The 26278-nt window shown below is 42.4% G+C and overlaps 1 protein-coding gene across 2 annotated transcripts in view; it reads left to right on the top strand.

The window, feature by feature from the left end:
- Positions 1 to 26278, top strand: part of NCALD (neurocalcin delta) — a 50346-nt gene that overhangs the window by 15679 nt on the left and 8389 nt on the right. For both annotated transcript variants that reach the window (XM_084510578.1, XM_084510579.1), the window contains exons 2-4: positions 19305 to 19701; positions 25031 to 25136; positions 25951 to 26070. In XM_084510578.1, the coding sequence (XP_084366704.1) occupies positions 19324 to 19701; positions 25031 to 25136; positions 25951 to 26048 (582 nt within the window). In that variant the 5' untranslated portion in view covers positions 19305 to 19323 and the 3' untranslated portion in view covers positions 26049 to 26070. The remainder of the gene's footprint in view (positions 1 to 19304; positions 19702 to 25030; positions 25137 to 25950; positions 26071 to 26278) is intronic.

The raw sequence follows: 26278 nt of genomic DNA, 5'->3' as shown, positions 1-26278 counted from the left end.
ACAAGTACAGTTAGGGAAAATCAGGCCCTCTTTCACCATAGTGCTTTGTCATTTTCTACAAAAGCATTTACCAGCAATTGCTCCCATCCATTGCCCAAAAACAGCAGTTTTTCTTCCTTCAAATAAAAATGAGATTGATACTTTAGCCACACCATGCTCTTATAAATGGTAGTTTCTTGCAATAAATGTGCCACATACATATGAAGAAATCATAGCAGAGGGACCAGAGCCCTCATCAAGGCTCTGATTGCAAACTTCCAGCTCTGGGAAGGAGATGAGCAATCTTTATGTTGAATTATAACTGCAGATATTTCCTTTTTTCTAAACTAGTGTCTGTTACCATGGCCACAACCTTCAGAATATTCTGGCTATTCTACAGTCATTAATAGGAGTGAAAGAGCAGATGTTTAATTATGGTCTTACTCCATTCGCCAAAGTACAGCTGACATATGAAAAGTCTTCAGTAGAAGAAAAAAATAAAAAAAAATAAAATAAAAAGTATTGTTTATCAGTTTTCCTAGGGAAAAAATTTTGCTTGGTCTCAAACAGGCTGTTCTTCATATATTCCTGTTTATTTAGATAAAGTTATCATGTGTGTCACAGTACAGAAGATCTCTTTATCAGATATCTCTGGATAGAGAAACCCAAATATAGGGCTGAATTCCTCTGCTCTTCTCTTTCCTTCTGATCACACAAAACCTTTTATCAAACCCTTCCATGTAACTGGTACTGATTTAAAGCTTTTGTAAAAAAAGGGCAAAGGACAATCCCAACTTTTCCTCCAAATTAGAGAGCAGCCTATGGAGGGAGATCCAGCATGGGATTCTCACTGAAACCCCAGATGGAAAAGAAGAAGCTAAAGTAAAAGGTTTGGGTCAGGGTCAATATTTATGGAAAATCCAACACTGAGAGAGGTGTGGTTGGCATACAGCAGCTTCTCACAGTCTCTGCTGCGATGTGGTGCTTGCAGCATCCCCACGGCACCGCTGCTTCTGGGTGGGCAGTGAGCAGCTGCCCGGGGAGCAGGCTGCTCACACCATGCAAAGGCTAAATGGCATGTTTTTCTGTTTATTTTTGGCCACACAATTATTCTGCTACGTTGCAATCCATTTTCCTGCTGTAAAAGCTGCTTTTGTCTACACAGTGTGTAATTAAATGTGTCCCCTCTCATTTCATGCCTACAGTGCACTACCCAAAACTCTCATTTTCCTGCACTTTATCAGTTCACCTGTTTTTCAGAGGCAGTGTCATTCCCCCAGTGGCAGTGAGCCCATCTCACAGAAGGCATGGGCTCTGGGCCTTGGGAACTGATTTTTTCTACATGAATAGTACTTTGTGACAGACTTACCCTAAAAAATTGTGCCAAAAATTAATGCCATGCTACCAAACTTGGCTGAATTAATATAGGACAGAAATAATATTGCTTATATAAACCAGAAACGTAACATCCCTGGAGAAAGCAGGGAACCAAGAAAGGGTCCATTGAGTGGGCAGAACATTTTTAGGCAATCCTTTACTTAATTTTTAATTTGCTGTCATGGAAGAGAGGCACGCACCCAGCTTCCAGCATCTGCTTCGCACTCCACGCATGCCTGACCACATCTCTCTCTGCAGCAGCTCGGCAGACCTGCAGCTCCAAGGGCATGTGAAGGTGCAGTCAGTTCTGTGCAAAGCAGCTTTGATGGCTGAACTCAGATCTATCCTATCAAATCCCATTGCTAGATGTGGAGGAGCCGTTCAGTTCTCTCCTCAAAGCACTTGTCGTTCTGTTTGGCAACCCACTCCTGCAGCCCGCTCCCTTCTCTGGCTTGTTTTAACTTACCCAGCAAAGACCTTATAGGGAGGCCTCTAGGTCCCTTGTTTTGTCCTCTTCTGGCAGAGCATGCAGGTTTCCATATTATTGAATGCAATGTCATACACAGACATATTTATATATACTGTATGTACGTATACACACATGCATATTATATTAAAATATAATGGTGAATTTTCAAAGTCAAACACCTGGAAAAATTAAAATTTGAGTGATCTGTGCTTTCATTTCTCATACCTTTTAGCTTGCATCTATATTTGTATAATCAGAGCATATACATTAATACGGTGAGATCTGGCTTTCCTTTATTCTTCATTTTTGTGACATGCTGTGGAAAATTGTTGCAGAAATTCTACAGTGAGATCTCTTTGTGAATAAGATCACTTTGGAGAGGAGGAATTTACTTGATTCAAAAAGTGTGCATCCCTGAGCCTATTATTCAGCTCTTCCTTAAACACAGCGAGAGCCTTTGTTTGCAAATCAATGGAACCTCCCCTGCATTGCACCACGGCTCTCCTCCCGAAATAGCTGGAGCATGTATATGTGTGAGTGTACAAAAAGACTTATTACTGTCCTGTAAGTTCAGCTTTACCCATTTACTCAGGTATGGGTCTGTGAACATCAAGAAATACCTGGGGAGATTCCTGTTTCAGGCAATTCAACCTGTGCATCATTCCTGGAAAGCAGGTGTATCCAAACATTCTTGTTCTGTGGTGATTTCCATGCATCTTTAAGTAGGGTCTCGGTGTGTTTCTGGAAGATGATCTCATCAAGGAACCTGATTTTCTGCTGTGAATAAGATATTCCAGATGCTTTCCAGTCTAACATTAATTAACTTTGTTTTTGTTATCAGCTAGCTTTGTAAATGAGTGGGTTTAGAAAACATAAGAGATGGAGAAATCCTAGATGAAGAAGTGATTTCCCGAGCAGCCATTCAATGGAGAAAGGAGTGGTAATCCACTGAGACAGACTTGTGCAGCAGAAAAATCAACAGAATAATTCTTTTTGTTTTAGTTAATGTGTTGCATTGTTTTAGGAAGCAACATATTGCTGAGTTCAGTGATAAAATTTTTGACCCTTTGTACATCATTTACTTGCTTTGCTTAAATTTGGGTGTGAAGTTTGGCAGCAGTATTGGAAAAAACAGTCTGTGTTTTGTGTGTAGTGTGTATATATGTAATACAGTAAGGTTATACAAAATTAAATAATTATTCTTTCACCTCATTGATCATTAGTATGTAGTTAATTCATCATATTATATAGAAAATGGCTCAGAAATGAGTCAGAATCATCCTTACTAGGACACGATATCAAACACTGTTGAATGTAGGATTTTAGTCTCTAAAATGTAGCTTCTTTCATCTTTTCTTCAGTTCAGCTACTATATACAGATGCTACTTTCTTTAAGTTTCTCACTCACATTCTCAAGAAAAAAATAATTTAATAATAACCCTGAGTTACCTAATCTTTCCTGAGCATCCTTGTTTATTTGGACCCACTTTAAACCTGTGCTTAAAAGTGCTGATATTTATTTAACGAATAATAAAACTGGCTTATAGATGAAATCTGCAAAATACCAGATGTCCGTGCCGGTGATTCCAGCCCATACTCTGCTCAGTGTAAGGCTTCATGTGCTGCCCTGTGCAGAGAGCATTTGGAGGTACGTGCTCCAGTCATTTTTACATGCTTGGCTTAGGCAGCCCAGCCCTGACAGCCTTCTGCCTTAGGGTAAAAGGAAAAAACTGCCCTGCAGATGTGTATAGGGTTGTAACTTGAATCTTTTAGTTGACAATGTGTTGGCAAAACTGAGCATCTGCTTAGCTGTGGGATGTCTGTGTTTAGACCTTTTCAGGAGCTGCCACCTTCATTTCTTCCTGCTATACTTTACTGTCACCAGTCAAGAATTAGACAAGTGAACACAAGTGTGCGTGGAAATATCTGCCCTAACCATGAAGGTCTAAGAGTATAAGAGAGTTGTAAAGGATATAATGTTTTTATTAGATTAATTTCTGTACCAGTAAAAAAGTAGAATGCACTTTTCACGTACGCTTGTGAGTGTTACAGGTTGAATATATATGGATAAATCATTAAAGAAGTATAGTCTGTGGTAGAATGAGGTCACACCTTGAAATATATATTCCCCACAGTCTCCCATTTGTTTGCCAATCTCCTCCAGCCTTGCCCAGTTCATCAGCTGAAGTCAATTGTGCCAAGAAATAATTAAGTGAAATCAGGTCTTGCCAGAACCCCAAAATCTTCAAAATTCAGTGGGTTCCACACACATCTGTCCCTATATATTGTGCCTATCTTCTGGTGTATCTTCTGCCTCCTCTAAAATGAAGAAGATCATAGGATCATAGAAAGCTTTGGGTTGGAAGGGACCTTAAAGGACTTTTCATTCCATCCCCCTGCCATGGGCAGGGACACCTCCCACCAGCCCAGGCTGCCCAAGGCCCCATCCAGCCTGGCCTTGAGCACCTCCAGGGATGGGGCATCCACAGCTTCTCTGGGCAGCCTGTGCCAGGGCCTCACCACCCTCATTGTAAAGAATCTCTTCCTTTTATCTAATCTAAATCTCCCCTCTTTTAATTTAAAGCCATCCCCCTTTGTCCTGTCACTATGCTCCCTGACAGAGACCCTCCCCAAGATGAGACCACATAAGGTCTGCAAGTCAGAACAAACTCACATGGGCAGCTGAGAAGTACAGAGATATATAATCATGATTGGGAAAATGTTTTTTTGTAAACTATCCAGTCTAATTCTGGCCTTGCTGTCCTGATCCTTCGCATAATACCTATGTAAAATCTGTAATCCCAAAGTGTCTAATTCAGACTGTGACACAGCTTGTGGCCCTCTCACACTTTTGCTAATCTGCTGCTTTCCAGGTGCTAACTGCCTGTAGCTGTTCCACTGAGGTTAACCCCTTTAGTAATACCCCTCTCCAGATGTGATGATTGCTTCCAGGAGTTCCAAACAGGCTTCCAGCCAGAAATCAGACCCACTGTTGGATTTCCAAATGCAAGTCTAAGCAGTGACCATAGAAGTGTACATGAAACTTGTTTGGAAAGACATTTGTTCTTTATGGCTGAGCCAGCATCAAGGGTCACAGATCCTTTTCCAAATACTCACATTCCTTGCCCCTTGTCAGAGGCCCTAACATGCCCATGCCCCATGCTCCTTTGGAAGGAAATTTAGATATGTGAGCAAGAAGACTGCTTCCAGGACTATGTAAGATAAGGCAGAATTTATTCAGGGACTGGGAATAGAGGGATCACCATGTAATGCCCTCCACCCATTGATGCACAAGTTTCTGTGCACATATAAATCTCAGAGTAAAGGGATCCCATCCTTTAAGTGAAGTGCATGTAGTTGAACTTTGGCCTCGACTGCTTTGACTACAGCAGAAAACAAGGGTCTAAAAATAAGGAAATGTTTGCCTCTTGGAAATTTTCTGAGCAATTAATCTAAGAATTATTGATGTTTCTAATTTTGTTAGCAGAGGGAGGACCATCAGTCACGCTCAGAAATGCCAACTCTTTGCTGATAAGTCATAAAGTGGTAATAGCTGTTTAATGAAGTTGCCAGAAGAAAGGTTTGCTGCCAAAATCAAGGATATTGCTCTATCTCACTCCTACTCCCTCATCGAGGAAACTTCCAAGAAAATTCTGGCTTTTTTCCAAAGTTGTCATGTGGGGGGTTTCTTTTCTCCCCCCTCTCCACCTTTTTTTTTTTTTTTTTTTTTTTTTTTGTGCTTGGAAACTAACTCCAAAGCCAACTTTACTGCCAACCTTTTAAAAATCAGAGGAACGACAAGCTATGGTGATAAAAGGTTTCACAAATCATTCATTATGAGCTCACTGAAACCAGTTCCCATCTGATCACAAATGAATGAACAATGTGTGGGTTTGAACTGTGTTCCTGATATGATGATAGTTACATCTTTCATTTAGATTGAGATCAAATGAATCTTACCAAGTGCTGGGTGGTAAACTGTTGATAAGTGACTGTTTTATCATTCTGTGGAGACTAATGTGAAAACATCCCTATTTAAATTTAACAAAGTGACAGATTTCAGAGCACCTTGCATGAAATATATACTGTTTCTTCATGAATGTCTCATTTTCCTAGATCGTTCATTAAAAAGCTGTAAGTCTCACAGGGAACATCCTTCATTTAATAAAGAAAAGCAAGTGGAGAATCAGAAGTTTTATATCTATTTGCATAGCTATCCATTTCTTAATCTTTCTGGGAGGATTCCTTTGTCAATTCACAGGAGGATCCCTGCCTTGCTCACTGATTTAAGTGACTTTCCAGTGAAGTCATTAGAACATTAAGATATGAGACATGTTTGGTGGAACAGGATGTGCTTTAATTATTGAACAAGTAATTTGTATGGTGATTTTATATGGCACTTTACAAACAGTGGACTGATTCTTCAGCGTTTGTGCTCTTTCTAAGCAGTGGAGCTTCAAGGATTTTCATAACATTGGTAGCAGGAGAGATAATTAGGAAATGCTAGATGCCTGAAATGAGTGGAAATATGGAGTGTTCGGGGAGTGGGGTCGGGATAGAAATTATTGGTGAAGATGATGTGTAGGACAGAATTGTCAGCTAAAGACAAGGACATTATAAGGACATTTTAAAAACTATCTGTAGCAAACAACAAGGGGGAGATGTTTCCAGTAAGAGGTCTTTACTTTTATAGGGCATGATACTGAGAATGCCAGAAGTCAAGGTTAGAAAGAAGATTTTTGGGAGTACACAGCAAGAAAAGAATCTGGAATCAATAGGGCAAGAGAATGAGATCTCTATTGGTGAGATTATGATAGCATAAATGCATACATCTCTGAATGGGTCTGAATTACTGATCATCATGTAACTAATATATCCTCCACTAGTTACAGGCAAAAAAATATATATAAAAAAAAATATTAGAATTAGTGTCTCTCATGCTTGCTACCACTTCTTTCAGTGTCTGAAAATTATTGTTTCCCAGGAAAAGAAATCAGATCACCAATATGTGAATTTCTAATCAAATGTTTGTGATGACACTGTAAAGATTTCAGAAAATGCTCCTAGTGGTAGCAGTACTGGTACTCTACCATTAAGACAAAAGCAACAAGATGAAATTATGGTAGATGAAGTGGTAATAGTTTGCAGGGAATCAGAATAGGACTTCCCTACCTACTTCTTTTGGATAATTTCATCAGAGAGAGACACACAGAGGTTGTGCTATAGTTAACCTCCTTCCATAGTTTCCAAACCCTGCTGCTTTGGTCACAACATACTTCATTTTTAGGATACTGTTTCCAAACACTGCACATTGTGGGAATCATGAATACCCAGAAATATTTCTAGTTGGAATAGAAAAACATAGGAAATAGAGAAAAAGTGAAAAGAAATGATATGACATGGACGTTTTCAAAGATAATAGAAAATGTGAGAATAATGGGTTTTATTCTAAGGAGCTAGGAAATATCAGAGAAAAGTAAGAGATAAGAGAAAAAGAAATTAAATATCAAAGAAAGAACAGAGCTTTATACAGTAAATAAACACAACTCTCAGAAAGTGAAAAATGGGTAGAGGTGCTGAAAGTCACTTACAAGTACAGAGAATTGCAAAATGAAATCTCAGAGCAGCTGACATCTTGAGAACAGCGGAGAGACAAAACCAAACAGGCCTAAAAACGCAATAGGAACAGAATTTTTATTTACTTACAGTCACTAGGAAGCGACAGTTTATTTCATGTTGGATAAAATCTGCTTTTCCTGGAGTTAAACTTCAGAAAGAAGCTCTCTCATTTTGCCACTTCTATTTTTCAATAATAATGCAAATTGTTGTTCACATGAGAAAAAAAAATGGTTCATTTGTTTGAAAACAGTTATCTGATGAACTTTGTTTACTTCCTCCGAGGATGTTAATAATGAAGGCAGAAATGCTGTTAACCCATTAATTTGCGGAGGAGTTCATCTTAGTTGGATTTATGAAAAATTATTGTTAGTGATAGCAGGAAGTATTCAAACATATAATTCAGATTTTTCAGTCTAGATGCAGTTCTAGTTTTTATACAATGTTCCTCCCTGCAGTTTGTGCAAGGCTATGAACATATAAATATTTTTCTTGACTTCATGCAAACAAAATTATTTTTGTTTTACTAGATGGAAATGATTATTATCTGTACTGTGACTATTCAATAGATGTCATTACAAGGTTTCTTTTATAAAGCAATACTGCTTATATGAGCAGCCACTACCTAAACTTAATATGGAGAACCACCAGGGTTTTGCCTATTAACAAAGAGAGTAAGAAAATTCAGATTATACCAGCATGTGCCCATATGTGTGTGAGAGAGAGAGACACAGAAGTGCAGTAAATTATTTTTGTGCTTCGTTTGTAAAATGTTTTCCTATGCCTCTTAAGGGAGTTTGCTTACCAACCTCCACCATGTTGTTCAAGCTCCCAAATTCATTCCCGTTGAGTAATTTCTAAAATCAGGCACTGCACTGTTTTGCACGAAGCAGCAGTCGGGTATGACATGCGTCTGTGTTTTTCACGGCATCCTGTCAGGGCTGGATGTCATTCTGACTTTCAAAATGAACACAAATCAAAGTCTTCTTCTAGCACCGTTAGATATCATACCCAAGATAAGTTTCCCAAAAAGTTAGGACACAACTGGTGCTCGGAGGTGCCAGAGAAAGCACTGGCTCCCCGTTTTTGGGGCATTTAAGCTCCAGTTGAATGCCCCATGATCCAGCCATCCCACGTCACCCACCACGTGCCCGATGGAGTGGGGAGAACCAGATACCACAAAGACAAGCCCAGCTCCACCTAACTTCACCTCATCTCTCTTTCCATTGCTTGTGTAATGAATGAGGTGTCTGAAGAGGACAAACTGCATCTAAGTGCATCTAAGTGAAGTGTCCTCCTCTCTCAAGGACAGGTTATGTTAACTACCTTCTAAAAATGGACACTGAGCTTCTCTAAAAATGGACAGCAAGAGCAGCAGAGGCCTCACACCTCGGGCAGTTTTCTTTATGCTGAGATGGCTGTGAAGGACATACTCCATGCTTCACTCCTGGTGGGGTTTTAATTCTGGTCAGGTTGAGTAGATTCCACATCCCCCTTGAATTATCATCATATTATTGATGATATAAGTCAAGACAATTCAAGTCATCATATGACTTGAATTATCATCATATTATTGGGGAAAAAAAAAAAAAAAAGAGACACAATCATCAGCAAAGCTAGTTACATTCTTGTTGACAGGGAACTTTTCAGAGGACATAGCAAAATTCATGAACTGGGGTTGTGGCTGAACTTAGCAACTAGGTTGGGTTGCTGGAGTAGCATTGTGTGGTTGGTTTATTTTTGTTGTTGTTGTTGTTGTTGTTGTTTTTTTTTTTTCTATACCTTATCTGCAGAATGAAGAATATATCTAGGAAAACAGAGAAGAGTTTTGGGGGAAAATAACAGACATTGCCTTAAACAATAATAAAAATATTACTTTATTTTGTTGATGCTGAAGTCCATCATGCCAATGTGACTTCTCAAACAGAATTCAAATTATGACTCATCTGAATGAAGTTACGAAACACAGATTTTTCTTCCTAGTAATGTTCAAAAAAATAGGAAATAATCACAGAGCAAATATTTTATTTAAATTTTTGAATAAAAACCATTGCAAAATGAAGATAGTTTGCTGTACTGCAGTTTGGAAAACATTCTAGCTGTTTAAACAAGATCCCTTCAGATGCAGGGGCTGTAGGCTGTGCCATATGTCACTGGGAGGATATTTTCTCAGACATTCACAGGAAAATCTTGGGTTTGAATGATGAATTCCTTGAATTTGGCAATGCAGAATGGAGAATAAAAGTGGCTAGCCTAAAACTCCCCTAGACAACTAGGAGCTAGAAACTCACCATATGTCATTGACTTCCATGAGCTATGCTGAGCAGCAGAATATCACCCTGTTCTGCAGAGCTACATACTGCCCTAAGTCATTAATACAAAGCAGATGGCTTTGTTGTTGATTAGAGCTGGTTAGAATCTGAAATTCCCATTCCACAGGAAACTTTGACATTTATATTTATTTTCACTACAAATCAGAACAAAACATCAAAATTTCCCGGTGGATTGGAAGTTAAAAATGATTTGGAAACACTGAGTTATTTCATTGCACTGGTAATAAATTGTTTTCTCAATAATGTCAAAACCATTGTAATAGTAAAATTAACATCTAAAATGAGTGTCAAAAAATTAATAATAAGATAAAGTCACATTGAAACTTTACACTTTGTTAAAAGGAAATGTAAAGTTGATAAATGAAATGATTAATTCTGACATTTTTCCAGAATTTATTTTCCTGAATGTGACACATTTCCATTAAACATTTAGATTTCAACTAAGCTGCATTATTTGATGTAAATGGGTTCTACTGGAAAAAATGTTCCCCCAGTGCTGCTCAGAGGATCATCCTGTTAATAAAGGGATATAAAAATTCTTAGAAAAGACATGCACAATGAAAAAAAAAATAATGTTTTCTCTGCAGTTAAAAAATTTTATTTGAAAACTGTTCTCGAAAATTATTACAATTCCTACAAAATTCCTTTAGTTATAAATGTCATCTCTTACTTAAGTCTGTTGAGTTCAGGAACACTTGACAGCACTAGGTGCTGGACAAGTCATCCCTGGCATGGACTTTCATATTCATGAACTTGTAAACTTCAACATTAACTTGGAGCATCTTGTTTCCATCTCTTAAGATTCTGGTCCTGACTGCCAAAACCTCCTACTCCCATTCTCCTGTTGCTGACTTTCCCTGAGAAAGTTCCACTAAATTTCTTCACTATGGAACAAAAACTCATGGTTGCTCTCCAGGTGGAAACCTCCACCATCATTCCTTTTCCCATCACAGGAACATCTTTATGAATATCTAGTTTGCCAGTTAATGGCTCAGTTTTTTTCAATATCATGCTTTCATTTTATCTGTCAACACCAAGTCTCTGCTGTGGGATAGAAGACCATCTGTTAGCAATTTTTTTAAGGGTAGAGTAAGCACAAATGTCACTCTTTGGGAGTCACATGCTATTTATTTACAAAGATTAAAAAAAAAATCAAGATCATGAATTCACATCAGCTTCTCATGTTACTTTGTGCAACAGTAGCTTTCTGCTTTAGTTTCCACTACCTTCCACCAAGGTATTGCATATATGGTTACATAAAGGGACTGAACAAGATGTAGGACAGATTAGAAACCTGATAAAGTTGCTGCTAGATGAATCCGATGACTGGTCTGCTTGGGTGCATTGGGGAGGATTATGTTACTACCCATGAGTGCCTTACACAATGGAGAGAAGCACTTTAGAAGAGAGGAGAATAAACTGTGTTTGACATAGCTTGAGCTGTGAGTATCAGGATAAAGACAAATTACGGTGAGGCAGACATGTAGGAAGGTTGGCTTTTCTAAAGCACTCAGGCCCTTGTTAGGTACCAAAATAAATGGTGTGATTTTCTGGGATAAAATCCTGGAGAATTTGAGAAGCTGCCTATTATGCAGGTGCCCAAACGGAAGATGAGTTTCTTTTGAGAAGCCTGAATTAAATTGTGGGTGCTGAGCAGTTGAACAATGTGACCTCAAGCATTTTAGAAAACATGGTCCTGAAAGGGATCATTAAACAAAGACACTTCATGCTCCTGAGCTGGTCTCAGAAGACAAAATCATTGTAGAAAATGTTGGCCATTTGGATCTTGATATAGGGTCTCCTTTTGAACGAATGCTGCTAGATAAAGTCACCCCCAGCTGGAATGGGCTGAGAGATTTTGTCAGCTCCCCTGCAGCTAGTTCAACACCAGTGTTTATAAATGCTGTGCTTAATGAGACAGTTGAATGCAGCAAAAGCTGGAAAAGCATCCTTGTAAGGATGGATGTCCTCATGTACTGCAGTAGCAAAGTCTCTGCTATCCTTTATCTTAAAATATTAGGCAAAATTAAACATACTTCTATAAAAATGCTCTGTCTGTACAGTTTGAAAAATCAAATATATATGAATGTGTATCTAATTCACAAAAGACTCATCTCAAGTCTGCCAAGACAAAGAGTTAATCATTTTAAAGACCTTAGATGGTTCTACGTAGGATGAATGGAAAAAAAAAAATGTTTTGGGGTTGTTGTTATTGTTGTTCTACAAGACCTATGGCAAACTGTTCTTCCTCAACTCTCTATAAAATAGTAACAATTAACCAAAAAAAAATCATGTGCACCTTGTTGTTTTTGTTGTAGTGAGTTCTTAAAGAATGAGGGAGAAATGAAATGGTGAGACCCTTTGGGATCTTGGGAAGAGGGCTTAAAATGTGTGCGAGTTCTTCACCTTTTGCCTGCTTTCTGCTATCTTATCTCCTTATTTCTCACTAAGCAGAGAAAACATTACTTTCAAGCTGTTCTGGGTGGGTGAAGCCTGTGCTGGGCGGCCCGGGGGGATGACTAACTAGCACTTACTGCATTATTTTTCACACTGCTCATAGAGTGATGGGTCCCTCCTCACTTTCCAACGTATTTTGGACAAAGCCCAGGCACTGAGCAAGTCTGGAGGGCCAGACTCCCACCACGTTCACAGGGAAGCGGAGTGCCGAAGCCCACTGTTTACACCTTGGAGGGCCACTGTAGGGTTTGGGAAGATTGATTGCTTTACGTGTAGTTCCAGTAGTCCCTCTCCTCACAGCCTTCACTGCCTGTCTGCACCTGTGTGAAGACAGAGGCTATACCTTAATTAAGGAGAAAACTTTCCTAAAGAGCTCTCGTTGAGCTGCTCTTGAGCTGGTGGAGATTTTGTGCCAAGGGGAGTGACCCCATCCCGTGTGCTATGACCGTGCTCGCTGTGCAGCAGCAAGTCACTGACTGCCGGTAGCTGAAGAGCAGGCCTGATGAATGTCCCCCAGCAACCAAAATCTGGTGGGCGGAGATGGAGCAGACAGGGCCCATGGGGTAGATGTACACCAAGTTTCAATTAGCATGGTTTCACAGGCGAGCTCTGTGAAGTCCTGAATGCAGGGCTTTAAATGGAAAGAGTGACTGACTGCAAATACAAGAGTAATTAATGCACAATATGCTACTCTGTGCAAATCTGCATAACGTGGTCTTTTCCCCTGACTCCAATACCAGGAATACTCGTGCCTAGTCATATTTTCCTGTAGCACACACTCAGCCTTGCAGGAAACAGCCTGGAAGCAGAGACCTTCTCCAGAGGCTCTGCAGGCTGAAGATGCTGCAGTTGAAGGAGGCATAAGGGCATCAACCCGGTGAATGCTCAGGTCCACAGCATTGCTTGCTGGTCACAAAATGATTCCAGCCTAACCCATGAACATTGCCGAGAGTACCATGATGAGTTTTGGGCAGTTAGCTAACATCTACCACTGATGCTGAAGACCTTGGTAGTAATGCATCAGCATTTATTGGCTGGGCAGTGCCTTTCTGTTCCTTTTTCTCTCCTCCACTCCTATTCCAGCTCTCACTGCTAAAATGCACAAAGGAATTATGATAAAGAGAAACGGGAGACAACTTGGAGCAGCTGTAGCATTTCTCTGCCAGGGTAAATCTGCAGGGATAAGAGCCTGGGCTTTTGATGTTCAATACCCGTAAGCGCCTCCAAGTTCAAAACGCATGAACCCCGTGCAGCTGCTCCTCCTTGGGCAGCCCACCCCGTTTCAAGCACGAAGCTATAAAGGTTTTGCTTTTACTTCTTATCCTTCATTTCTCCCGGGCACTGTACCAGGAAAGCAAGGAACAAGTCAAAGGGGAAATTAGGGGCACTTTCTTCAGGGGAAGGCTCCCCTCTGAGGCGGCTGGAGAAGCACAAAGTTTTACTCTGTAGAGTATGTTTCAGGCATTGTGCACTTGTTACACTGCACTGCAAAGCTGTTTACTGTTCTTCCTTCTGAATATTCATAAGAGAATGTCAGATTTTTTAAATGAATCTTGCTGGTGAATTTTATCCTTTTTCTTTTTTTTTGGCATTTGCCAATAAAATCAGAAAAACTGAGGGTGGCTAGGCTGAAAATTTTACTCTGCATGTGTTTTTCTAAGTCCCTGTGTGATTTTTTAATGTTTGGTTTCCTTTCAAAAATATGTTCTGGGCTGCTGCTTTAAAAAAATTAAATAAAAGCCTTCCCTGGCAAGCACCACCATGCTGGTTACTCAAATGAACTTCTGAAAACTAACTAGAAATGGCCAGAAGGAAGCAAGGTGGCTGCTTCCAAGAGCCTGCAGGTTTCTGTAGAGCTGAGAAGAAAAACCTCCTGACAAGGCAGGGAGCTGAGCAACTGGAGAAGTTGTTCTGCCCGATGCTCTGACCAAAACCATGACATCCCATGAGCATCAGGAGCTCCAAGGAGCTCAGTGTATGTCCACGGCCTCCTGGGCCTGGGGCCTGCAGAGGTCACTGGACACACCACCTCCCCTGGACGACCCACAATGAAAATCCATGCCTTGCCCACCTACTGTTGGGCCCACATGGGTTATCAGCCCACACCAACATCAGCATTCCTGCCATGGGAAGCAGTACGCAAAGATACGAAGAAAATGTGTAATTTTAGGTAGCTGCTGCTTTAAACTGTCTCACTGCAGTTTGTACAGTGGTTAGCAGCATTACAGCCTAAAGAAATAACCAACCTTAAGAAGGAAACCTAGCTTTTCTACTAGAAAGTACTCTCAGGGGCCCTGATTTCTGTGACCAGGCACTCCTTCCCTGTGTGTTAGGGCACTGATGAGGAGCAGCCACGGGTGTCTCTGGAGCTGCAGAAGGAGAAGGCCAGGGAAATGAGCTTTTGGATCCCCACACGCTGTGCTGTGGAGGCTGGCATGCAGTGGCAGGAGATGACTGTCAGTGGGTAGGGCATGAAAGCTGTTGCAGAGTGATGCTTTTATCCCACTCAGCTCTCAGCTCGTTCCAGCTGCTGGCAGGAGCTGCTTCGGCTGCCTGGCAGAGAGCGAAATACCACCACCGCTATTCCAAAGGAAGTTCTCAAATTAGGTGTTAGAAACGTAAAGACAGCATCGTCCCGTAAGTGGATTTTTTCTTGGAAACAGATCAGACTGTGTGTATAATAAACCAAGAAGTGGCAGCTTCCGAAGACAAACAAAGAGATGGTTCGTCCCTGCTGTCTGTAACATTGCAGAGCCATGCTGCTGGTAGTGGTCTGCCTTCATTTTGACAGAGATTGTCTCTACAGACAAGTCTATGGTGTGATTTGTCTCGTTGTCCCCATTGGAAATATATTGGGCAGGACTTATGTCTCCACTGGTTCTTTACATCTTTCAAATGCTTTCAACAAGCTAGCTACAACCTGCCCAACATTATACATTTTCCATTTTCAGAGCAACACTTCTCCCTGGACAAGTTGGTGGACAAGTGCTCTTTTTTTTCATTGTACTTTTTCTCAGCAGTTCCTCCAGGAACTGGGGAGAAAAAAATAAAATAAAAGAATGTCTTTATATGATGGGTGTCAAGGTAAAAGGGCAACAGATCTTGTAAGCATTTGAATATACAATACCCTTCGTGCATCCCACACCACAGCCGTTGTTAGAAATGTGTTGCTAGCAGTTGCTTATGTTACAGACAGAAATATATATATTTATTTATTTTAAAGAAATATGTTCAGATGCTTCCATTGTATTCACATACATGATGGTGATGGATTAGCTGCGTGTCCTGGGCTGCCATGGTGTCAGCAGGCAGGTCCCCAGGGGACAGGCGATACGGTTGCTTTATCGTGAGGTTTCAGATAAAGGTGATAACTGCACACGCTGTCTGGGGACATGGTGCAGGAGAAGGCTGGTTGCCTTCCACTCCACCAGGTCTCTCTGCCTGAGGAGAAGGCTGGAGCAGTGCTGCTGTCCCGTCTGCGCCCCAGGGAAAGGTAGCCCAGCAGGAGCCGGTCACTGTTTCATTTATTTATTCTCATAGAATTGCTACGGCGTGCTCTCTGCCAACAAGCTCTGCCTTCAGTCCCATCTGCAAAACTCCACACTTAGGCCTGATTAGATCTAGCTCTAAATATTTGATTTATGGAGCATCCCCTATGACATTTCCTACAATAACCAGCAAACAGATTCTTCCCATGGCAACCACACAGCAGTGACACTTCCCTTTACCATCTTCTATCTTCTCTTGGCTGAAAATGGTATGGACTCTTCAAGCCATAAAGGCATCAACAACACCTTCTTTTACCAAACAATATTTTCCTCAGAAATAAGACATTAATATTTTTGTATGTCATGTTGACCCACAGAAGAAGCCATTCACGTACATTATGTCCAGCACCATTGTATTACAGGAAGAAACTGGTGCAGAAATGTAATTAAACTTAATCATTAAAAAATAATTTCTCTTTGTTTTGTATACCTCCAGCCATTATTTTTCAGAATTGTCAATGTTTTACTTTGCAATAGTCATTGCCATTCACTACTTATTTGCTCTATTATAATGTCTATCAATTTATTATAATTCTGAAAGATCTACAAGAGGTGATAAATTGTGGAAAAAAGGCCTGAGATAAGATCCAATTTTATTTCATCCTTTGTATTTATTGCTGCCGTTGCTAACTGAAAGACTCTTAGCTCACTGTACTCTGTCCATAATCCAATCTGTCCTGAAGAGGCAGGCAGCAGCGTATGAAGTGATTATAAGGATCTTCAAGTGTCCTCAAGGATTTTCTGTACTTGGACTGCAAAAGCATTTTGGTCTGTTGTTGATAGAATGGGCACAATAAATCCCATCGTTATTGTTCCTAGATCACCGGCTATTAATAATGAGCAATTTGGAGGACAAAGACCATGATACATATTCAGCACAAGTGTACTCAGGAATAATACCACAGCTTTTGACTGTGTTGCCTGGAATCACGGTGGCTATGACTCTCATCCCCTTTCTGCAAGCCACGTACGATTGGTTCTCCCTTTGTGCCTGGAAAACAGATTTTTCTCGTTCTGATGTTTTGCTGTTACCAACAAAAGGCAAAGAACAAAAGCTGTTCTGTTATTCTTTGTTTTTTTTTTTGTTTGTTTGTTTGTTTGTTTTTTGTTTTTTTTTTTTTTTGTTTTGTTTTGTTTGTTTGTTTTGTTTTTTTATTACTTGGTAAAAATATGTTGCACCTGCAGCCATGTGCAGCTATAAATGCACCATTTTTTGGACTGAAGCACATCACCTTTGGCTGCCCCATGAAGGCCAGAGACTTCATGCTACCCCACGATTTTGTTTTTTGTAAGACTGTGGAAGTGCACAGGCTGAGTTTTGCATTTTCTGATGTTTGAGGTATTAAAAGGAGGCGAGGGATTATATTGCTAATGCCAGCTCCCTCCTACTGCAGCTGGCTTGTGCATGATTCAGAGACCTTCCCTTCCTCCTCTCACCCTCTGAAAAGCCCCGGGGCTATGGAGCAGTGGCAGGCCGTGGGTGTGGGGAGCTGCTAAAAGCTCTGGGGACTGTGCTCCTTGCTTTTTGTTAAACTGGTGCCGCTTGAAACCAAGCCTCACCACTTCACTTTGCCCAGGTGCTTTAGTGTCCTGCTGGCAGAGCCTGCTCCTGCCGTTCCTCTTAGCCTAAACCCTTCTCATGTGGTCCATTCGCTCAGCTCACCCCCGGCTTGTTTATTGTGGACCTCATCCAATGCCAGCTGAAGGCAACGCAACCCTCAGCTGCCTCGGCAGCTGTTGGAAAGGGCCTATAAAACAGGGACATTTTTGCCATTTTCAGGGTATTAAGAGCTTGGATGACTTATAAACCGCACACTAGGCTTTCGTCAGGAGGAAAGGCAGCAGAAAAAAATACCTTTGAGGTTGTATCTTCCACTTTCTGAGTGTTTTAGAGATGCTATGGGGGGAAAAGACATCATTTGGATTAAGGTAATCATCCAGGGTCCTGAAATGTCCATGAGATGCAGAAGCTCCCCCTCTCAACCCTGTCATCCTCCCTGTGGGCAGGGGATCTTCATCTCCATCAGGGCAGCAGTTCAGATGAGACATCTGGCTACCAGCCAGCCATGGATCCTGTGAAGCACGGCCAGATCTAGGATGGATCCCCCCATTTTACCTTTGAGCAATACAGCTTTTGGGTTGTTGTGGTTCAAGAACACAGGAGATTTTAAGGCAGTCTTCTTATTCCTGGGGGGGTTCAAATTCACCTTGTGAGAAGTTCAGCTTCTCACCAGTCAGAGGGAGCCTCAATTTCTTCCTCATTTTTTTTTATTTTTTTCTCTATTTAAAGTATTACCATGATCTAGAAAGAACATTTTACTGGATGTTCATTTGCCACACTAGATATAATTCATAAATCCATCTCTGCAACTTGAAGACTCTGTTCTGACAACAGCGTGGGAGTCTTGTATAAATTATTTTGCAATTCTGCTGAAGTTGTCCATACATCAGATTTTAGTGGTGACTGTCATTCCCATGATAAATTCTCAGGAAGGTTTCTGTCGATAAAGCACAGCTTCCCACAACTCAGGTATAATGCTAAGCTTCCAGTAAAACTGATGATGCGGGCTTTTGGAGCCAATGCACTCACACCCCTAAACCTAAAACCCAAAGGGCATCAATCGTTAGCAAATCTGCTGCACAATGCGATATGTAGCAACTTGCCTTAAATAAAACAGAGCTAGGGTGATTTAACTGAAACAGCGGAGATAAAAGCTGCTTCCAAGAATATTTCTTAATTGTTAAGTGAAATGAATTTCCAGTTTTGTTGTCTGGGTATTTTTTTTTCTAAAAGCCATGACCACCCAGCTCACTATTGCTCAGTTATAGCTCCAATTTATAGCTACAAGGAGAATTAAAAACAAAACAAAACAAAACAAAACAAAACAAAACAAAACATTTTTAGTTTGGGGTGGGGGAATCCACCATTGATAAAATCTTGCCAGATTTAATCTGCATTTGAATTGAAATGAGAATTGGTCCCTGCCAAACAGAAGAGGCAATTTATGGGTTGCTCTGATTGACTCTGGCTATAAAGATGTGACTAGAAGTGGAGTTCCTGGTTTCAATGCATGCTGCAGATGCACTCTGATCCCATTTTGAAGCAGGACCAAGCAAATGTAATCTTCTGCAGCAACCTGGTTTCAACCAGGGTTATAAAATATGTTAGCTTCTTCGGGTGAGGTCCCTGAGTTATTTGGGTGCCCTGGCTGGAGGCTGTGCCGCAGCACACAGCCTACTGCTTACTTTGTGATGTAAAAAGGAAAGTGGGATAAATTCAACATAATTACAGTTCTCCAGACTGTGAAAAGGTAATGTAAATAACGTTAAGTTAGTCTTGCTAGTTTTTTCAGATTATTCTTGTAGTAGGGTACATATCCCAAAGTTTTGGTTGCTTCCCAAGTGTGAACTATCATCAGAAAACTCCAACACACAGTCCTTCTACTGCCTCCAAGCTAATTGTTATTAATATTTACAAACATTATTAATTACTATAATTTAAATGAAGTTGTTTTTCCTCTGCAGGTAATATTTTGACACCAATATGGGAAAGCAAAACAGCAAGCTACGCCCTGAAGTCATGCAAGATTTGCTAGAAAGTACAGACTTTACAGAACACGAGATCCAGGAGTGGTACAAAGGCTTCTTGAGAGACTGTCCAAGTGGACACTTATCTATGGAAGAGTTTAAAAAAATATATGGGAACTTTTTCCCTTATGGGGACGCTTCTAAGTTTGCGGAACATGTATTCCGCACTTTTGACGCCAACGGAGATGGAACAATAGATTTCAGAGAATTCATCATAGCCTTGAGCGTAACGTCGAGAGGCAAACTGGAGCAGAAGTTGAAGTGGGCATTCAGCATGTACGACCTCGACGGGAACGGCTACATCAGCAAGTCGGAGATGCTGGAAATCGTGCAGGTACGTGCTGCTCAGAGGCACCCCTTCGCCTCCCTCGTTCCAGACAAAGCACGGAGAGATGCCACAATGAGAACTGAGTGGAAAGCTCTGGCAGCATCTGGGAGGTTATGTTCTAGTTTATCTGTCTAGTGCTCGAATATAAAATGTTATTTCCTTTGGCATAAGGAAATTTGGGGGTTTTGTAGCAATCCATACTATTGCATTTGATATCCAGTGTAGGTTTTTTTTTTCTGAGCAACGTGCTGCAACGTGCTCTCCTCCAGGAGCTCTGCTGGGCTGAAGCACAGCAGCTAGCATGATGATCAATGTGGTTCTGTCCTCTGGGAAATCACTGTCAAGGAATTACAGTTAATTACAGTTGAACCAAGTATCTTAGATTAACCAGGTTTTCTACTTTTAAGGAAGGCAGGCTCCCTCTACAAGAAATTTACTTTGAAACCACTTTACTATTAAAAACCAGCTCACATATTTTAAAACATATCTGCCTGTCTAACTCCAGCAATGTCTGCATACTTAATGCCATGCTAGCTATCTTCATATTAACTTGCCAGTATAGATAAACCTTATCTGGATAGATGATGATTCCCTTCGCAGCTTCTTTGGATGCATTTCCTTGTGCTGTTAGTAGGAGTCCCACCTCATTTTGTCTTCCTCTAACATGTTTTCAGCCTCGAGGCACATCACTCTACTGAAAGCTTTAAAACATTTTTGGTACAGTAGTGTATTTACACAGCTTGAGTCTGTGAAAGGCAGCACCATACAAGAAAAAAGAAAAAAAAAAAAAAAAGCCGGTTATCAAGATTTTTTATTTCATGGGGGGGTTGCCATGCTAGCTATGCACTGTATTATTCAGATTTATATTTGTGCTGGACATGAAGTGAAAGGAATGCATACAAATTACAGTCCATGATGGCAAGCTGCCTGTATGGAATCAGTTTAATGCATGGTGCCCTTGTCTTTTTGTCAGGGCACTTCTGTGTCCTCCAAACAGTAACAAACACCAGCACTCACTCTGCTTTGGTAAGAGCAGATACATGTCTCTGCTGCAAATGTAGGGTTGTTGAGCTCTCTTTCAGGCTTTATTTTGCATTCTTGTATCTGGGTTAAGAAGCAGGACTGCGCTGAGCTGCAGACACCTCCCTGTCTGAGTGTCACGGCAGACTCCATGGAATATTTGCATTAGAAGATGCTCTGTTCCTTACAAATCTTCCACTCCCCCAGGCAGGGTAAACAGGCTGCCAGTTATTGTTTTCCTGGCTGTATTTCTCCTTATGAAAAAAAAAAAAAAAAGACAAACCAAACAACCAACCATAAAACACAAAGAGAATCCCCAAAGAACCAACAAAAAGCACAAAGCAAAGACAGGGGAGCCCAGCCCAAGCAAGTGTCTGTTCCTCAGGAGAAGGCGCCTCAAAGACTGCAGGACCACTTCCTGCTGACAAGTATTTCGGGAAGGCCTGAGTGCTCGACGGCAGCATAAACCCCCAAGATCAGAAGGTTTACAAACACAAAGGACAAGCCCACAAATGTGTTTGAGTCAAATTTAATGAGAACATCAGTGGCTGGGATCTCTGCAGCGATCCAAGCTAGGGCCAGCAGAACTGGCAGCTTTTCCCATTTCCCACGGATCTGCTCACTAGGATGTTTAGAGGCTGAAATGCTTGCTCTCCTTCATCCTCACGTTGGTACCAAGTTGTATTGTTGTCTTTCACAACCATGCTGCCATCAAGAAACGAAGCTGCAGCAGAAGGGTACGTGCAGGGTGATGTTTTGTCCACCTGTACCTCCAACCTAAAGCCTCCTGGGGGCCAGTCTTTCATTAGACATTTCTGTACATGAACAGTCAGGAAAGCTACCCCTTTCATGAGGCAGTTGATTTGTAGATCTCACCCTGATCTCTTCTTCCAGTTTTCACGGTCATGCTGATGTTCCCGAATTGCATGGGCCAGCCCCAGCTCCTCCCTGTTGGGTAGGATTTGCTGCACGGTCTCTGGAAGCACCTTCAGCTGATAAATGAAACACGTAAAGGAGCACCTTTTGTGCTTTATCAAGATACCTTTGATACACGGTGATCAGACTTACGAGAAAGCAGCTAGCAACTATCACTTTCATTAACAAAAGATGATTATTCTTTAATATGGAAAGACAGGATTCTGCATCAGATGTCTTCCTGGGTACCCTAAGCCACTGATAGTGAAAAACAGAACTCTAATATCTCTGATACATGTCTCAGAGGAACCTATTACAAGTCCCTTATCTAGCATACATTTGCATGTTGATATAGCAGGATTTACTGTTTTCATCTGGATTCTTGCATGCGACAATACATCAAAATGGATGCTAAAAGAAATGCAATCAGTCTAAAAGTCATAGATTCACTTCAAAAAATGCCATCCCCATTACACTTCCAGGGTGCCCAGAATTTACTGCACCTGAAATAATGGGGAAGAGAAGTGAGCCACCCTTCTCTTCTTTCTCAGTCTGCTTTTCCTTGTGCTTTTACAGCCATTTCTCTGCAGCCATTTTCCCTGTTATGCTGATGGCTACTTGAATTTCCTTGCTTTGTGCCACCTATGTCACTATGAATGGTCCAGAACAGCTTCGTGAAGCCATTGTGGCGCTACTACCATGCACAGCACATCTGCAAGTACTGTGGGAAGGGGTTTCATAGGCAGGCCTTGCCGCAGGTCCTCCTGCTCTAGAAATGCTTTTCACATCTCTCAGATGTTTACCCATAATCTAAATAGCCCAGACCACTCAAAAAATAGCTGGCTAGAAGGTTTGTGTTTGCTCCCCTGGATGAAGTGGGACATACTTGGCAAGAGTCTCTTGAAACAAGCCTTCAAATAAAAGACGGGAGCTTGTTCTAGGGGCACATTTTTTCACACCGTGGAATCATAAGGCACCTTAAGAGCACTTAGCCAAGAGATGAGAGTAACACTTTTATTTTAATAGGAACAAGAGGACATCCATTTCACTTGCTGGGCTAGCTTATTTGTAAGACAGGAAGAAACAGAAGCTGCTATGGGAAGAAGCAGAAGCTGATACGGCTCTCCGCAGAGGCAGCATCAAAAATCCCATTTGGGCTGAGAGGAAAGCAATTTTTTTTTTCAGGTTGCTTAATGCCCCCACTGGCTTTCCACCCCAGCATGGTGAGGCCAAGGCCTTTGCTCCATGTGGAGCAGAGCCCCAGCTGCCTTTCGGTCCCAGGTTACACAGCCCAAGGTGAGCACAGCCCGGCTCCATGGGACCACTGCAAGGAACCAGCTTCCTTCAGAGCTCACCCTTTCAAACCCACAATCAAGAGCCCTGTGTAGCTGCACTGAATTAACACGGGGCAAATCCCAAGATCCTGAATCAGTTTGAGCTGTTTTTCATTTTGGGAAAACTTCCCACTGAGCTTCTGAGTAAGGGCAGAAGAATTTGTCCAGAGTAACCATTTTCAGCATGAAAGGAACGCTCACTATGTTATTCCCATCTGGCTTTCCTAGAATATCTCATCTGTTATTCGCTTCACATGCCTCTGTGAAAAGGACCCTGTAGGATGAAGTCATCTTGAAGAGCTTTATTTATTTATTTATTTATTTTTGTCCTTAAAATCTGCATATTCTTACTATGGTTGCTTTGATCAGAGTAAACACGGCTGCGCTGCGGGGCCGGGGCATTCCTCCCACACTTTCAATAGAGACTCTGCCATCCTCTCGCCCCGAGGGAGGCAATGACCCCTCCACCTCTCTTCCTCCCCCAGACAAAAGCCAGACAGCTTAAGATGCTTACACAGTGGCAGGTTTATGAGCCTCCTCGCTGCTCGGATCCCCGTGAGCCTTGCATGCTGATCAGGACGAGGCGGGTACAACTTATCACTGCTTGCCATCTCCTTTTTTTCTCTTCCCCTGCCCCCAGTGTTCATTTGCCTGCTTCTTCATCTCTTCTTCTGTCCTCCTGGCCATCAGATGATCAAGACTGTATGGACAGCATCTACTGAGGCTCTTACTCTGGCACCCTAAATCCCTTGGGAGCCTTTGGGCATCCCCGCACTGCAACTCAAAATAATGATGATTAAAAGGGTACCCACCATGTTCCCATTCATCCAGCCATTGTCCATGCTGAAATATTCTCCCACTAGGGTCTACCACCAGAGTTACAGACTCAGCAGAGGGAAGACCAGGGAATCTGTGGCCTCAGCCTTGGTGACAAAACTGAGGGAGCAGATGCTCGGCTGCACTGAGCCTAAGTGATAAATATTTCATTAAACAGACAAATGCCTTTCTCGGGGTGTCATGCTTGATGTTATTTAAACGCCAGGCAGACTGAAAGGTGAGCTGGCTCTGCTGACAGAGGAGAAGGCAGTGGGATGGCCGAGGCAATGGCTGTGTGTAAAGTGTCCGTGCTGCTCAGCAGCGTCCTCCAGCTGGTGAGCCCAAGCTGTCATGGTCCTGGGGCTGTCCCTGGGCCAAAAGACTGTGGTGTGCCAGGCAGAGTGCTTTCATGGGTGGAAAGTGGGGAGGGGGAGCCACAGTGAGCCATCTGGATCCTGCAGGAGGACCCAGCCTCCAGGGCAAGGCGAAGCAAAGAAGTGGTCATCGCTCTTTTATGTTTTAAAGTTAAAGTTACCTCTCTTTTAGGGCAGCTGGGATCGTGCAGGACTAATGGATTTGTCTGTGCAAAGAGTGAGGATGAGTGACAGCCGTGCTGTGCAGGACCAGGACATCTGCTCCCTGTGGAACGAATTATGAATGGTGCTTTTTTAGCTGTGGAGGCACACAAGGAGAAGGCCACCTCGTTGTTGGTCAAGCCTTCTTTATCTGTGAGCCTTGGCAAAGGCAGGGATGAGTCACTGCTCTCACGGGCAGGGTGCCAGCCGAGCAGGGAGAAGGCAGATGGGTGCACACAGGGTGGGGAGAAGGACAGGAGAGGTGAGGATGGAGCCCAGGTGGCTGAAACTGAGGTGAGCTTCAACATGGGACGAGACCTCGGTGGTCCTTCTGCTCCCCACGTCCCGGGAGCTGCTGGTGCCTAAGTGCAGTTCAAGTGATAAATTCATCCAAAGACTGTTTTCATAATGGAAAATGTAAGCTCAGTACAAGCCCAGATTGTGTTCAGCTGTGACTAAATAAGGCAACACATTATTTTCTAAACGAGTGTCCCACTGAAGAGGGCAGCTGCATGTACTGCTGCCACCCACTCCCCTCAGCGTCTGCAGAGCAGATCCCAGACGATGCTCTGGGGAGATTTTCTGCCTCTTGTGGTCACCAGGAGATAACCATACCCCTAACACACTGAGATAACGTGTTTCTTACCAGCTCTTTGCCGCTCTCGTATCACACAGGCAATCTATAAGATGGTTTCTTCTGTCATGAAGATGCCGGAGGATGAGTCAACACCGGAGAAGAGGACAGAGAAGATCTTCCGTCAGATGGACACCAACCGTGACGGTAGGCTCCCTCCAGGTGCCGGGTGTCCCCTCGGACTCACCGCTCCTCCTCCGGCCCCCTGGGCCAAGCCACGGTGCCCGTGGTCCCTCCTCGCCACCCGGCAGGGCTCAGAGGGGTGCAGTACTCAGAAACACCGCTCAGGAACCCACAGCCTGTTTTTTTGTTTTCCTCTCAAATTCTATTTCTTTTCCTGTCGGTTCATTAACTTCGCAGTGGGAGATGGTTTTCTCTTAGTAAACACCCAATATTTTCCACTGAGGAGCAGGGTATGGATTTGCCTGGATTTTAGGTTTTTAAAAGCCCGTGCCTGTGTTGTCTGCTCCCACCTGGAAGGGTTGTTGTTGAAGGCAAACAAGAAAAACCACCCCGAACTTCTGCCAAAATAACTCTTATCCCCATAAAACCTCAGGAAATTGTTGAACCATGGGAAAAATCAATGTGTCTGTGGCCTCTTCTTTGAAAGGAGGTCTATCCAGGGTCCCACCTCAGCCATAACCAGGGCTTGTACATTTCGCCTTAGCTCATCCCTACCTCTCTGTAGGATGATTTTGGGACACCACACCTTTTTCTTTTCCTTAAGGAAAGGGAGCAGGAACCACAGCACCTTCTGGCACCCACAGAAAGTGCTGCCCTGTGGCCACCAACCCCAAGCCATCCTTCCTCCAAACCAGCACCCCGAGGAAGGGCCCCTCTGTCTGCCATTGCACCCCCAGGGATTTTCCTTACCCCCTGCCAGTTTCCTTCCACCACACGTGCCTGCAGGCTCAGCAGCTGTGCAGACCCACCGCGCTAAGCCGACGTGTCTCTTTTCCAGGAAAGCTCTCTCTGGAAGAGTTCATCCGAGGCGCCAAGAGCGACCCGTCAATAGTCCGACTCCTGCAGTGCGACCCCAGCAGTGCCGGGCAGTTCTGAACCCAGTCTTTGGATGAATTATGTATCTGCTTTTTTTTTTTTTTTTTCCCCCTTGCCAAACAACATTCATGGTAGTGTTGCCTCTGTATGGCCAATTATGCCTTCTTTTGTGGCATCTTATAGCTTCTTTTGTCGTGGATTAATTATACGAATGCTGAATTGCTCTTAACAATGTGTCCAGAGCACGGGCAGTACTGTTTTAAACAGATATTGTGGTGTTATCATTTTAA

The sequence above is a fragment of the Aythya ferina genome (genome assembly GCF_964211825.1).
Source record: "Aythya ferina genome assembly, chromosome: 2".
In the NCBI taxonomy this organism is placed as follows: Eukaryota; Metazoa; Chordata; class Aves; order Anseriformes; family Anatidae; genus Aythya; species Aythya ferina.
The sequence above is the reverse complement of the archived record's forward strand: the minus strand, read 5'-3'. Positions and strand labels throughout refer to the sequence as shown.